At 45.2% G+C, this 15,434-nt stretch overlaps 1 protein-coding gene across 3 annotated transcripts in view; it reads right to left on the reverse strand.

The window, feature by feature from the left end:
- Positions 1-15,434, reverse strand: part of PCSK6 (proprotein convertase subtilisin/kexin type 6) — a 118,665-nt gene that overhangs the window by 67,670 nt on the left and 35,561 nt on the right. For all 3 annotated transcript variants that reach the window (XM_073304307.2, XM_073304309.2, XM_073304312.2), the window contains exons 3-6: positions 13,795-13,905; positions 12,742-12,885; positions 10,235-10,311; positions 7,403-7,491 (exon numbers count right to left, since the gene is read on the reverse strand). In XM_073304307.2, coding sequence (XP_073160408.2) covers positions 7,403-7,491; positions 10,235-10,311; positions 12,742-12,885; positions 13,795-13,905 — 421 coding nt within the window. The remainder of the gene's footprint in view (positions 1-7,402; positions 7,492-10,234; positions 10,312-12,741; positions 12,886-13,794; positions 13,906-15,434) is intronic.

Raw genomic sequence — 15,434 nt, forward strand, 5'->3', positions numbered from 1 at the left:
AGGCAGCCACCCTGGTGCACATCAACAGAGTGAACAAAAGCAGCTCAGAGCCATCTGTTTCCTTGATGCTCAGTTAGTCTAGTTTTGTAACTCTGTTAAGTGGTCTCATGTCTGAAAGGTAGCATTGGATCATTTTAGTGCCTACTGGAGCCAGCCAACCAGACGCCTGTTTATAAAAATGCACTTCCCTTTCCACATTTATTTTTCTTAAACCAAACAAATGCAGACAGCTTTAATTACTGTTGCAGCCGTGCTCTCGACTACAGGCAATTCAAATATATTTTTTCTAATGCCGTCTGCTGCCAGCAGGGAACAATCTTCAAAATACAAAGCAAAGGCGCAAAGACATTTACCAAAGCTTCCTTTCTTTGTAAAGTGAACTAACAAAACTGAAGAGAACACTAACAAGTAACCCCTGGGCAGGGCTGTGTTTTATAACAGCATTTTAAATTTCCTAAATAGCATGGGCAAGTGACAAGGAACTGGTTTTTGGCATGTGCCACACAGGCACTTATTATTCAGACAGAACACGTTTTTTTCAGTTAGCTGGTCACTATCACAGCTTAATCTATCCTGGATTGAGAGATGTGAGGGGAAATAGTGTTTTCACATCACTGTTACTTTATCTTGCACATTATTCATTTTTAAGAGAAAACCTTTTGTAGCATCATAATTCAAAGCACTCAGCCCGTCACGTGGTGGGAGGAAAAGCTAGCTTTCAATCTCCAGGCCTGACCCTGCAAGGAGCCAAGCACTATCAACTCCAGTGAAGTCAGCTGGAGTTGGGGGTGCCTGGCACCTTGCAGAATTGGGACCAACCTCAGCTCGTGAATGGATGACTCTGCTTCAGAGCGACATGTCCAGCATTACATGTAAGAGGAGAAGAGCTGGAGTAAGCAGCAGCTTTGGGACAATGTAAACCATTCGCTGGACTACATGCATTAGGTGTAAGGCAGGTCAGGCAGAGATGCTCCTCACATCCACATCACGTCTACCTTGCCTTTTGGCTCAGATCTTGTAATTTAATATCTGACAAGTCCTGTAAGGGGTGAAGGTGAAGCTACATCCCAGGCCTGACGGGGACTCTCCGCCCATCTGGACTGTCTATGAACCAATGAAGGATTTGCCTTTAGTGAGTCTGCAGCAAAAAGATGGACATGTGTATGAGGACTGGGACTAAGGAGATCTGAACTGAACTTAATTCCTGTCTCAGATCCTATGTGACCTGGGGCAAGTCACAATCTCTCTGTGCTTCAGTCCCCCCATCTGAAATGGGGCTAATACTTGCATGCCTCAGACAGGTGTTGAGACATTTGCAAGGCACAATGGCAATGGTACTGTCCATACCTACATACATGGGCTTAAAAATAAGATGTATAAATTCTCCCTTTACTTTGTTCCCAGTTGTGCACTTGTATAGAGTGAAAATATCCCCTCAGTCTCATCACATAGCAGATCCAACATAGCTAGCAGAGCTAGCAATCAAACCCAGATTTATAGAATACTGCAGCAGGATCTATAGGTTATAGAGTTTGGAAGAAGGAAACCAAAGTTAAATAAAAGATGGGTGGGAGGGGGAAATAAATCAGCTATTTCCCACAGAATAAGCAATAAAAGTTTCAGAATGCAGGCTGTAAAGAAGAGAAGGAAAAAAGAAGGTATGCCAGGATCACTGTTTGTTTATTGAGCAGTAATGTATTTTGCCTACAGCAAATGGCAATGCAAGAGCATTGAAGAACATCAAGTAAAATTAGATTGTAGCTTTTTGAGTGTGACAAATAGGCCTCCCCAACAAGTTTTGCTCATTAATCGCGAGTTTCTTTTAGTAATCCATCTAGAATCACTTTTGCTTAAGCGACAGCATGTTCTGTTCCACAATCAGTAACTCTATAGGGTTCGGTTTCAAAAAATTGACCCAAACCTACAACCTCAAGCGGTCTGTCAGTTTTATTGTCTTGGTCGACAGAGCATTCCTGGTCTCCCCAACATGCACACACATGGAGGCGCTCATTAAAGAAGTCAAATTCAAAAGGGAGCAATGCATTTTTTATAAAGCTGGCAAGTAATTCCTGCCTCCGGGGTTATTAAGGAGTGTGCGCTTGAAATATACCATGTGTATTTTAGGGCCTGATCCTGTAGGAGGCAGAGTACTTTAACTCCAGCTGCAGTCGCTGGAAGTGAAAGGCCCTGCTTCCACCAGGCAATCAGCATCCTCATTTTGCTACAGCCTTGATTTATACCGATGGCATTAGCTTCTTTCAGTGCTGCCTGCTTCACAAAACAGGGAATTGTCACAAGGGCCTTTGACCAGTACAGAGTGCCAGGGGATGTGATGTGCCACATTTGCATGGAGAGCGAACATTTCAAAACAGGGTCTGCGTTTGTTCCCCTGCATTGGGATCACAGAGAAATCAGATGTGCCATGCACACGGACGCACGTGCGCGAATACATCCATGCAGAGAACTAGGCGGACACTCTAAAGTGAAAAAGAGAGAGATACCCCCGTTCTGGGGGGTGTCTAGTGGTTGATTTATTAGAAGCACTCACTCATGGAATCATGGAAACGGGACTTATCTCTCACCAGCGAAAGCCAAACACCCACCAGAGACAAACCAATCCTCTACAAACTCCAGTGGCACGGGAGCCGCCTCCAGGGCAGGGCCAAGTGGGTACAATAAGGCCTCTAGTTATTTAAACGAAAGTCTCCAGGATTCCCTCGCTTAGGTCTCAAATAGTGGAGATGAGGTATGGAATTTGTGTATGGCTTCTGGAGTGGAGGGTAAGCTGGTGGCAGGATACGGCAGGGAAATACGGTATCTGTCAACAAGGTTTCTTCTTCAACAATTATTTTTTCTTCTGCTAAGTTGATGTCACAGGAGGAAATGAAAAATCCCAGCCTGGGGTTTAGCCCAGGCCCAGAAGCTTGGGGCAATCTCCTCGCTGTCTCCCAACCAGCACTCCAGCGGCGTTTTTCCCGAGCACCTGGGCTTGTGGTGGAAGAAGCTAAGTGATCTTCACACCGCAGAGAGAAGCACATGAGTAGAACTGTCCGGCTATCTCCCGCAGCGAGTGCAATCACAGCTGTATTGCTCCCATGCTGCAGCTTCTTTCCCCCAGCCAAACACAGAGGCCAGGGCTACAGCAGAAACTTTTGCTAGTAATGTTGTCACATTTCTATACTGGCAAAAGCCCTAGTGTCAACTCAGTTATACTGGCATAAACGTGCTGCTGCTGGTGTAGCTTATTGGGCTCGGGGAACTGGTCTAAGCACTGGATAAGCTCTGTCTGCACTAGGGGTTTGCGGTTATAGCTGTAGCAGGATAACTACACCAGAACACCTTTTCGAGTGTAGACCTGGCCTAAGTCACCGGTATTTACACTTCCTCCCTTGTCAAGTTCCATAACCATGTTGGTATCAATGCATCCTGGGAAAGCATTGACTGCTATCCCATACTGCCTCAGCTCTTGCTGCTGGCACAGTGGCTTGTGGGCATTTTTCAAGATTCGCCTTCCCCATACAGCCACCAAGAATTTCTTACACAGATGCCAGGGTCCCTCTGCTCTCCTGAGGCATTGTGGGGAATCTTCCCCTGATGGACTCCTGCTGAGCTGTTGCGACCTCTGCCTCAGAGGGTTTTATGTCAGACACCTCAGAGAGCTAACAGGGAAGAGATGCTGGCAGGAGACAGGACAGTCCAAGGGGGAGCCTTGAAGGAGGTGGATGTGTAGGAAGAGGCTTAATTCTTTTCTCCATATCTAAGCTAAAGCAAAGGAGAGAGACTGGGTCAGGACCACGTCTACCTAGAGGTGCCCAGGTCTAAAGCCTTCCTCCCATTAATACAAGTACTAAGCTGATTCCTCTAATGCTCAGAGGGTAACAGAGCAAGGGCCACATCTGCCCTCTGCAAGGTGTCAAATAAGGCTCCTAAAATGAGGCTGATGGAGAGGCTCATGTCCCCCTCCTTGAACTCTGACTCTGCAAGTTCTATCTGGGTCAATGAGGGGACAGATCAGGCCGGGGGAAGTGGGACGGGGCAGGACCTTTCGGCAACTGATTTACAAATGATTTTTCCTGTAGATTTGGTCTGCAGCTGCACACAAAGGTAGCCTGTAATACATGACAATTCCAGCCTTCATTCTACCCCATTTGCAAAGTCAGCCCCACAGATTCACTGACACTACATGTCATTGACCCTGTAACTACAGAACTCCAAGCTGATTAGATTAGTGTTTGGGGTAAATTAATCCTTTAAAATGCTCTAAATCTGAATGGTTCATAGATATGCTAATGCAAATGAACTTCATGATTCTCATTAGCATCATGAATCCAATTTACTGATAATGATTTGTTTACTTCATTACTGTTTGTTATTTGTATTACAGCAGTGCCAGGGTCAGAGGGCAGGAGGCCCATTGTGCCGGGGTTTGTACAAACATGTAGTTTAAAAATAAGACATTTTCAGTTATTTATTTAATATATTTCGTTAAATGGAAACAGGTTCCTGGGGGGAGGGGAGGACAGGAACATCTCAATGTATGTAATTAACTAGCAACATTTGCTGTTGCTCTGCAGTTGGCTCGGAGTAGGAAAATGTGTTGAAGAGACACAGGTAGGTGGATCAGACTGTTCAAACACTGGGCCAGCAATTTTACCCACAGCGCAAATAGGCAGGCTAGCCTGACCGCTAGGGCACCTGGAGATCCTATATCCAACATGCTGAGTGTTCAGGAGAGTAGAACACGGAGCATCAAAAACCTGACGCACTCTCTCTGCGTCAGAAGCACCCGTTTCCAGCCCAGGTTGCATGGGCAAAGAATGCGAGAGCAACTCTAATCAACACAGGGCAGTTGCGGAGCTGGGCTCCTACTGCAAACCATGCTAACAGCTCAAATCTCCATCTGCCGGAAAGGGCGGCCCCCCCTCCTGGTGTGGGTTCTTGGTCTCCAAGGGTGGGTCAGAAAGGGCCTGAACTCTGGGTGCTTGGACCTACCTGCAGCAAGAGATGCATCTCTCAAAGTGACCAGCCTCCAATATTACCAACCTCCGCATCGACAGCATCAGCAGCAATCGTTTCATCCCTGTGCTCCCCCACCCCCCGTTTCTAAAGAACAATGTGCTCGTCTCTGCATACCAGCAGGGGGAGGGGGGCAAAGAAGGGATGCAGAAGAGAAGAGCCGTTTCCTGTAAGGGAGATTTGAGAAGGATGGTGTTGGAAAGGGGACATGTGTGGTTGACACAAGGTGAACCGGACCTCTGTCTAGCTCCGGAAAGTGCATGGTCTCCTGCTGACTTAGGGTTCTCTGTAATCAAGGAACCACAGATGTCCCACCACCACTTCGGCCCCATTGCACATTGGGCCAAAGGTAACTGCCCATGCGGCCTCTGTCTAAAGAGATAGGAGAGGCGGGCACACGAGGGAAAGAGAAAGAACCCAGAATGAGGGTGTAGAGAATAGGAAAGAAAGGAGGACAATGGAGGTAAACAGGAAGCAAAAGGGGTAGGAAAGTCAGGGATAGGGGAAAGAAACCCAGCAGGAATAAAGACAGGTTTCAGAGTAGCAGCCGTGTTAGCTTATGCTGAAATAAATTTGTTAGTCTCTAAGGTGCCACAAGTCCTCCTTTTCTTCTAACAGGAATAAAGGAGCGGTTCCCCTCTTCTACTCACACCCTACCCTACGTTTCCTTTGGCAGCATCCCGAAAATCCTCTCACAGCCAGTGCAGCCCCATTCCCATGTTCCCAGCATCCTTCTCAGAGGCAGCATTCCCGCTCAGTCACTGAGGAAGCACTGCCGCCCGCTAGCAGCGTTGCCAACTCCTAAACAGCTGGAAGACAGTGCAATGCTGGCAAGGCACTCCCCTGCCAGTCTGCATCCAGGCCTCTCCCCGGCGTGCAATTCCAGCAGCTGAGTGGAGGGCAGCGAAGTGGGATCGCACAGCTGTGAGAAAACCACATGCAATTCCCTGCTCCACAAGTTGCACTGACATCATGGAAAGTGGCAAGCGGCTTGCACACAGCAGCCGCTGAGAACAGTATTTTATAGCAGCCTTGCCAGTAAAATCTATTGCTACCAAGGCAAATTACGAAGAGCCCAGAGACTGAACCATGCAGCGAGACAGACTTTGCCATTCCAAGTCCTGGATTTCCAGGATTTAGATGCAAGAAGAAGTGAAAACATTGCCAGGAATTTTCAGACAGACAGTCAAGGGTCTGACCTGATTGAATACATTCCCAAAAGCCTATGCAAGCTTTGTTTGTTCCATTTAAGACCGGTTCCGTAAAAGATGCAATCCTATATAAATCACCTATTGGCTCAATTTTATATTTAAATATGGAAAAAAATCCAGGAGGATCATACAGGGAAAAAGCATGCAGCTGCTCCTGCAAACTCCAAAACTGGTCCTTTACCAAATGAAGACCTAACCCTGTTCCTTTGACTTCCCCTGTCAGTTCCAGTTGGAAGGCAAACATCCAAGCAGCCATGGTTCCCAGATTAGCCCTTCTAAATGATTACAAGTGGAGTGTTAATCTCTGGTGTGAATATTGAGCTGAACTGGGGTGTTGCAGCTTCCCTAATTGAAGCTGGTGCAGCTGACTACCAATGAGAAGGGGCCACCGGTACAGTTCGCTGTAGGACGACAATTCTGTTTGGCAGCAAAGTCTGAAGTTTCGAAATTTGTTTTTGTTCCATGCTGGAACAAATCCAAAACCTTTGGAAAGTTTCTGGGGACAGGAGTCATATCCTAGTGCCCAGTTTTGGACTGGGGTGTGTGCTCCCATTCATCCTGCAGACTAGGGCACCGCCTGGAATGTAGCCGACCCAGGTTCAAATCCTTGCTCTGCGTGATCCAGACCAGAGCTTTTTGTCCCAGATCACTCAAGATGAGGTAGGGTGGGCATTTGAACTGGGTCTTTCACATGCCAGGCCAATGCCCTAATTGCCAGGCTACAGAGTGTGAGAAAATCTCTTGCTCAAAAAAACAAAAATAAAGAACCCCTTCCCAATGAAACCGACATATCTTGGGGAAGGCGTTCCAACCAGCTGTAGCCACCTGTGGATTTGTACTAACTGAGGATCTACAGGATGCAGAGGGCACATTGTCAGCAATGTCCTCAAGAGCTGAAATCAGCAGGTTCCCAACCTCTTCTCAAAAATACGGCTTCGCTATCCAGGGTGGGGGGGCACCTCAGGGTCATTCTCAATCAAGGACAATAATGATTCAAGACTTTAGCAGATCCAAACCAGGTCACTGCTCCAGAGTTTCACTGTCCCCCGTCAATCTCAGTTCAAGAAATCACAGCCCACCAGTCCAGGCGGGCAGAACTATAGGTCCAGGAAATAAAGGTGTATAAGTAGCAAACCACACACAGTGAGAGAGCCATAGCATAGTGTCAGCCTTACCTCCTATTCTTGCATTGTACGCGATGCCCACGATACAATTAGAGTTGTTTGCTTTAGCTGCAACTTGTCCAGCACAGCGGGTGCCATGTCTGAAAAGAGAATTGAAAGTCAGGATACATTTCCATGTAAATAATTGACAGCAGAGTCAAACACAGATTTGGACCAAGCGTGTGTATGTATTGTATGTGACACTCAGCATCATGACGCCATTGCTAGCAGTCACATTGCTGCTTAAGCTATTTGCAGTGTTGTATCCCATCATTTCTCCCTCTCGGATTCTACAGTGATGTCACAATGCTCCATCTGCGACATCCCGATCCCTCGGGTGAGCTCATGAACACGGGCTTAAGACTTCCGCAGCAGACAAAACTGACTTGAGCTCGAGGAAGCTTTTTATTCAAAAACACAATAATGGCCAGGGGAATAGAGGAAATTAGTGGCCAAGTAAATTGCTTTTTTGTATTAATGTTTCCTTTTCAAATGTGCCGCCATGTGGAAGTCCCACTTTAATTTAGGTTCAAAAAGTGTGATATCGTTTTGACATCTAATCCGCTAAATTGGAAAAGTGCTTAGAGGCTTGGCATCATTAAGGGAATTCACAGATGGTGACCCTTAAAAATAGTTTTTGGTTAGTCCTTTTAGACTAGAGGACACATTTCCAGTCAGCTCTTCAAGGATTCTGCCACACGACTCCTGTTAGCAGCAGCAGACGTCACACGAACATTAAAGCCCTGAACATCATGTTGAACATTCACCCCCCTCTCTGTTCACAAATTGGCCTTTAGAAGATTCCCTTGTATGAGGCCTATTGTGCACAGGGTGGAGAATAGACTCATTCATCTTAAATGGTAGAGCTGTTCATTTTCTAAAGACATTTTGGGACACAGGGCATGAAGAGTTTATTGGCGTTGCATTTGTTTGATTGATAGAAAGTTACTTGGCAACTGATTGTTACCACATGAAGAGAGCTACGCTGTATGATCCCAGATATGTATACACCACTATTAGGAGGCCAGAAGTAAATTAAAATAAGGGGTTGGGGTGGGGAGGGGGAGTTGAGCTGACAGACCATGGACAATTGCTGTAAAAGTGTGTGATTTTATATAAATCAGTGCTGTCACCCTGTCTCAAAAAGGATATTGCAGAACTGGAAGAGATTTAGAAAGGGGACAAATAAGAGAGGGACTTGATAAAAATATATAAAATAATGAATGGTCTAGAGAAGGTAAGCTTCTGTTCTCCTGATCTCAAAATGCAAGAACAAGGCGGCAGTCAATAAAAAGGTGGCAAATTCAAAACCGATAAAATGAAATACTTTTTCACACAACTCACAATTAGACTGTGGAACTCATTGCCACAGGAAGTTGCTGAGGCCAAGAATCTGACAGGATTCAGAAAGAGTTTGGACATTTACATGGCTATCAAGAATTTTCAGACTCATCCTAATTAACAATAAGAATTTTGGAGGGGATATTAAATCTCATGCTTTAGGGTTTAAGCAAATCTTTATTAGAGATCCGTGTGAAGACAGATGATCCAACATTTCCCTATTAGAGAGTTCTAACACCCTCCTCAGAAACAGGACGCTGGACCAGATGGCCCAGGGGCCTGATCCAGTCTGGCACATCCCATGTTCTTAAGAAGTGGGCAAGGAAGCACAGTGTGTTGTTATCTGAAGATGGTGGGCGACATTAAACTGATGCCTACATGTCATACGTCTTCCCCCCCAGAAGAGGGAACTGCTCCAGTTCACCTGTGCCTCATTCACAGCCCTGGTGGGGCCTGATAGGGGACAGGTGTTTCCTTATAAAGAGACAGAGAGGAACAAGAAACAGAGAGAGGAAGCTCAGGAAACTGCAGAGAGTGAGAAAGGCTCCTGCAAGGAAGGCCCTGACACCAGGGGAGTTTGGACGCCGGAGCCAGAAGGCTGAGCTCCAGCCAGGTAAAGCCAGGGAGTGGTGGCTGAATCAGAGGAGGGTCTGAGACTCCTTGGGAAGGAGGAGATAGGCTGGGCCCAGTTTAAAACTGAGGTAAACTACCAGGGGAGAGACACCATTAAGTTCTGTTTGTGACAGACTTTGTTGCCAGCCAGAGTGGAAGGTTGCCTGGTGAAGGGCAAATCAAAGGGACCAGGGAGAAGAACAGCACAAGCCCCAGAAGGAGGGCGGTGGGGTTCCCTTCATCAGGAAGGAACGGTTTGGGCCAAGGGGGCTACTGGAGACCATGTGCAAGATGAAATAAGCTGGACCCCACTCAAGTAATTCTACTTTTAAATATTCACAGCTTACTAAAATGACTTACAAAGCGTCACAGTTGTGTAACATTCATCATGTACGTGCTGGATGGTAGTGCACATACTGGTTTAATGGGCAAAGCAGAGGACTGGGAGCCAGGAGCTTGAAGCTGGCATATCATGGAATACCCGGGTTGGAAGGGACCTCAGGAGGTCACCTAGTCCAACCCCCTGCTCAAAGCAGGGCCAATCCCCAATTTTTGCCCAGATCCCAAATGGCCCCCTCAAGGATTGAACTCACAACCCTGGGTTTAGCAGGCCAAAGCTCAAACCACTGAGCTATTCCCCCCCCCCGTAGTTCTAATCCCTCCCCTCCTGAGTTCCAATCCTAGCTCCGACAAGTACCTTTGCAGGAGTCAAGCTCTCTTGCCTCACTTTCCCCATCTATGAAATCCCAATACTACTAATGCTTCCTGTACTATTAACCCACCCTTCTGGGAGGAAGCAACTGTAAAAATTAGGTGTTTAAATGTCTGGGAAGTTCTTGGAAAGTACCACACAATTTAAGGGCTAGGCGCATTATAAGGAATGCAACATACTTATTCTCGTTGCTGGCATCGTAGCGTGGGCTTGGATCACAGTCATTGTCATTGACATCATAGCTCGCCTGAGGATCCTAAAAACATTTCACTTTCGTTAGTGAGCGTGACTAGCCAGAGCACAGACCAGACCTAAAGCCCGCTTAGAGAAACACTGAATTAACACAGCAAGTGTAACAGGAAGAGATCACCCAAGCACACCCCAGCAAGGCATGGCTCCCCTTGGAATTTACACTTAGTAAGTGATCATAACATTAGCTTGGGAAGACTTTGCTTCTCCCCTCCAAAGCAGCAATGTAAATGGAGCTGCACTCATTGCTGGGATCGGATAGACAGAGACACCTTATCATTCAGCGGTAGTTCACGCATAACCGGGATGCCAGGCTCATTTATTGCCGAGTGCCCTTTCCCTAAGGTTATAATCTTGGTCTCACCACTGACAAGAAAGTGGTTCAATATTTTCTGCTTTTCCAATTACGCCTTTCAGGAAGGCTATAAAGTGTTCACTCTACAAATGAAATGAAATGCTTAAATGAAAAACCTGTGAGATGCAACATTAGCACTAATAGAGCACTCCAGGGGCTGGGGCTGGGGAGATGGCCTATGCAATAACCTGGCACTTCTAATTTAATTCTCAAGTATTTGCTTAAGATTAACAAAGGCTACTGGCATTCATTATTCAATCCAGCATACTCCTCAGGCTGGTAACCAGAGCTTGCAAGCCCGAAGGAGAAAAAGCTTAAAAGGGTTCACTGAAATTTACAAGGAACTTCTTTTTCCTTAGTGTGTAATTGCTTGCGAGCCAATGGAACATGCCTGTGTGTTTGCTGGGTGTGGGCCCTTCTTTATATTAACTTATTTAGAAGTGTTTAGAAAGCACCAGTCCAGGCTCTTTTACAGCTATTAGAAACAAATGAAAAGAAGAATTAATCTATTAAAAATGACAAGCTTTGCACTGTGAGCTAAAACCTGCGGTCCATCATTTCTCACTCATGGGAGTTTGCCTGATATGGAATGAGGGAAAATAGAGTAAGAACCCAGGATCTGACACTAAAAATCATTAACTCTTAGCAAAAAGAAAAGGAGTACTTGTGGCACCTTAGAGACTAACCAATTTATTAGAGCATAAGCTTTCGTGAGCTACAGCTCACTTCATCGGATGCATATTGTGGAAACTGCATTATAAAGTCTGCTGCAGTTTCCACGATATGCATCTGATGAAGTGAGCTGTAGCTCACGAAAGCTCATGCTCAAATAAATTGGTTAGTCTCTAAGGTGCCACAAGTACCCCTTTTCTTTTTGCGAATACAGACTAACACGGCTGTTACTCTGAAACCTGTCATTAACTCTTAGGGCACACCTAAAACGAAGACATTTCAAACCTATTAAAGCAGCGAAAAGAAGAGAATCCTGGGCCCAGAAGACTCAGATTGTCAGAAATGGTCTCTGTCAGTATCTTGCAGCCCTGTAGGAATGCTGCACCGTGTGCTGTTTTATGTATTAGAACATTGTCAACTGTTGCAGGAGAGACATCAGCCAGTGAACTCTTGGCTTGACAGGTAAAAAGTGTTTCTGTTCCTGTTTATAACCGAGAGAGGCATTCCACTCCCACACCCACATCATCCAAATACTGAGCTAGCAGTGAGTCAGCAGGGACTGGCATGTCAGAGTCTTCAGCGTCAAATGAGGATCAGGTGAGAACCAGGAGAATTGTACTAAGTTTATTGCCTCCATCCAGTATGTGTCATGATCAGGCTAGAGAGGTAGGTGATAGAGTCCATGTTGCCAAACTGGAATGTGATTTGGGTGTTGGGTGTTTGGCAATCAGGATCTTTCAGGTAAAAAGTCAGCCTCACTCAGGTACTAAACTTCCCAGGGCCAGGAAACTGATTAGCTATGGAAAGTCTTATATCTTGCTTGACAAGGGGAGGGATAGCTCAGTGGTTTGAGCATTAGCCTGCTAAACCCATGGTTGTGAGTTCAATTCTTGAGGCGGCCATTTAGGGATCTTGGGCAAAAATTGGGGATTGCTCTTGCTTATGGCAGGCAGTTGGACTAGATGACCTCCTGAGGTTCCTTCCAACCCTGATATTCTATTATCTGTTTTCAAACTCTGGCTGAGCAAAGCCATTTACATTATCTTTGTCTTTGGCCACAGGATGCCTGGTTTTACTCTACAGGCGACTGACGGTGGTGGGATATTTGTAAACCTTCATCTCCTAGACAGCTGGCTAATCCCCAACGGGAATGGAGTTTCCAAACATGTTTGTTTCAAATCTGAAGTTTTGATTTTTTTCAAATCTTTATGTGTATTCTGTTGATGGCTGGTCTTTAAAAATAAAAGCATAATTTAAGTTCTTCAGAAACAAATTCACTGGGGGAAAAAAGTCTCTGCTCCCGTTTTCCTTGAAGGACTATCCCATTTCCCCATCATATTTTCCATTTGACATGCCAGTCTAAAAGGTTACAGAGAAGCGGCAAACTTTTTTTTTTTTTTTCTTACTTACATAGTTTTGTATGAGATCGGGATGGCTTGTCTCTATGCCATCATCAAGAATGGTCACCACCACATTTTTGCCAGTATATCCTCTCTGCCAGGCTGCTGGAATATTCATTTCTGACCTGCAGTGATTGTTTTTATCTCCACAGTGCTGAGGGCAGAAATAGCAAAGGGCAGATTATAAAACTGATTCACCCCAATGTGCCAATGAGTTCAAAGCATCACCCAATTCTGCTGAAGAATGATTCTGTGCAAACAAATCAACTAATCTGAAAATACATTTACATTCCACAGTTTACCAAGCTATTTGTAAGGTTTTTTTTAAAATTTACATATTAGATCAAGAAATCCCCAAACAAGTTAATGAGGGGAACTGAAATCTTAATATTCTTTGGTTCTTCCACTTTAGGGATGGATCTTCAACTTTATATTCATACAAAGTAACATTTCTATCAAGAGACTTTATTTTAAATGACTTTCCCTGCCAAACACAAGTCAATGAACCAAAATAAAATGATGTTACTGCATACAGGTAGTTTCAGACCTTTTATGCTTAGAATTGTGTACCTGTGATAAAATGATCATGATGAAAGACAGCTCATTACAACGAACAAGAATACTCAGCTCTTCTATAGCACTTTCCATCAGCAGATCTCAAAGCACTTTACAAAGGAAGTCAGTATATCATCCTCCTCCTCCCCAGGTTACAGATGGGGAAACTGAGGCACAGGGAGGGGAAATAACTTGCCGACTGTCACCCAGCAGGTCAGTGGCAGAGCCAGAAAGAGAACCCAGGTCACCTGAGTCCCAGTCCAATGCTCAATCACTAGGCCACACTGCCTCTAAAATGGCATTTTTCTGCAGCCTGGGAAATATTAATACAGCTACAAAGCACTTTCACTGACACAAACACAGAAGTCAATGGGCTACACTACCAACGAGGTTAAGTGAAGGGTAATGAAACTTTCCATTTTTTAAAAAAGTAATCTTGCTGTAAAATAACAACTCTACCATAGAAAAGTACCTGGCTAGCAAAAAGAAGACTACTGAAGATACTCACCATATACCACATTTTAGACCACATTGGGTCATTGAAGTGAATCAAAGGAGGGTCACCTCGAACATATCTCTTAACTCGTCGTTTCACTTCCTGTTGCTGTAGCCACTTCACCTACAGAGATTTTAAATTACTGAATATGCAAATAAAGATATAACAAAAACATTGGCCACTCAAATATTGCATATATAGTATCAATGAAAAACCCCAAGCAAACAAAACAACTTTTTAAACTGAGAGGCCTTTAACATTATATTCCTGACTCATTTCCAACCAGTCAGTGGATGGTTTTCCTCACCATGGAAAATCTAGAGCAAATTTAGATTTTGCATAGGGCTATGATCTATTCATGCAAGAAAACAAACTAAATCTGAAATGGAAGAAGTCAAATCTACCTCTCATCTTCTTTGTAGGCTGCTTTATCACATTTGTAAGTTTTAAAGTACTATGGATGGAATGTGTAACGAGATAGCCTAATTAGATGTTCTGGATACAAGCAGGGCCCGTCCTGCAAGCCATTACTGATGTAGATGAGAGTTTGCAGGACTGGACCCACAATGGACGAATACTTGCGTTTGTCAACAGAATATATACAATGCCAAAGCACAGCTAACAAACAAAACAACAACAGTGGCAGTGCAGACTCCCACAAATACCATCAGAGCCGTGCACTTCCTGGCTTTCCCACTTCAAGTGCCCGGATTCTTTTGAAGGCAAAGCCTTATGAAACCAAACGATTTCTCATTTGCTAGCAGAACCCTTTGCCCAGGCTCTCCGAAAATGGGTTTGTGGTTTCATTTTTTAATTTGGAGGGGAAATATTAGCAGCAGGTCACAGGCTGAGCTTGTGACTTTGCGGGGTTCAGGTCCCTGCTCGGACCTTGCCTGGTTTGTTTTCCTCTCGAGAGCAGGTGATTGGGAACAGACCTGAAATCTGAGGAGGCAGGACTCTGTGCTGGAGGCTCTATTGTAACGGAGGAAGGACTGGTGCGGACAGTGGCTTTCTTCTGGGGAAATCAGGGTCTGCCTCTGCTTGGGGGAACCCAAGGGGAAGGGTTAAGACTTTGGGAATGGAATGCCTTGGTGAGAAGGGGCCCAGAAAGAACTCCTGCCTGCAAAACAAGCTTGAGAATTTCCCATACAAGGGCTGAACCATCACTTCAGTATTAACAAGGGAGAGCCCAGGACGGACGGGTTTGTGTTGGTTTTTAGTGGGATGCATGTGTGACATTATCTAGCAAGGGGAAGGGCAGTGTGAAGGCCCCAGCACTCAGAGATAAGCTGCACCAGCATGGAGGCATGTGCCCCTGAGAGACTGGTAGGACAGTGCGCTGCTCCGTGGGTCAGACGTAAAGGTTGGGTCCCTAAAACAGTATTATCTATGGGCTGAGTCAGCAAAGGATTGAAGCATGAGCTTAAGCCCTATTGTAGTCAAAAAACTTGGTTAAGTGCTTAGTTGAAGGATGACTAGTAAATTCTTCATTAGGAAAGTACGTCGATGATTTGCTGAAGAGGGGCTTATTTTTCTTTCTTGCTGGTGATATTTCATCTGTTCTGCAGAACTGGTTGGGACACTGGCAGATCAGGTGCCAGCTCATGTCAAAGCCCCAGGCCAATTCACTTGTGCATTATATAGATCAAGAT

This window comes from Lepidochelys kempii, chromosome 10, assembly GCF_965140285.1.
Source record: "Lepidochelys kempii isolate rLepKem1 chromosome 10, rLepKem1.hap1, whole genome shotgun sequence".
Classification (NCBI taxonomy): domain Eukaryota; kingdom Metazoa; phylum Chordata; order Testudines; family Cheloniidae; genus Lepidochelys; species Lepidochelys kempii.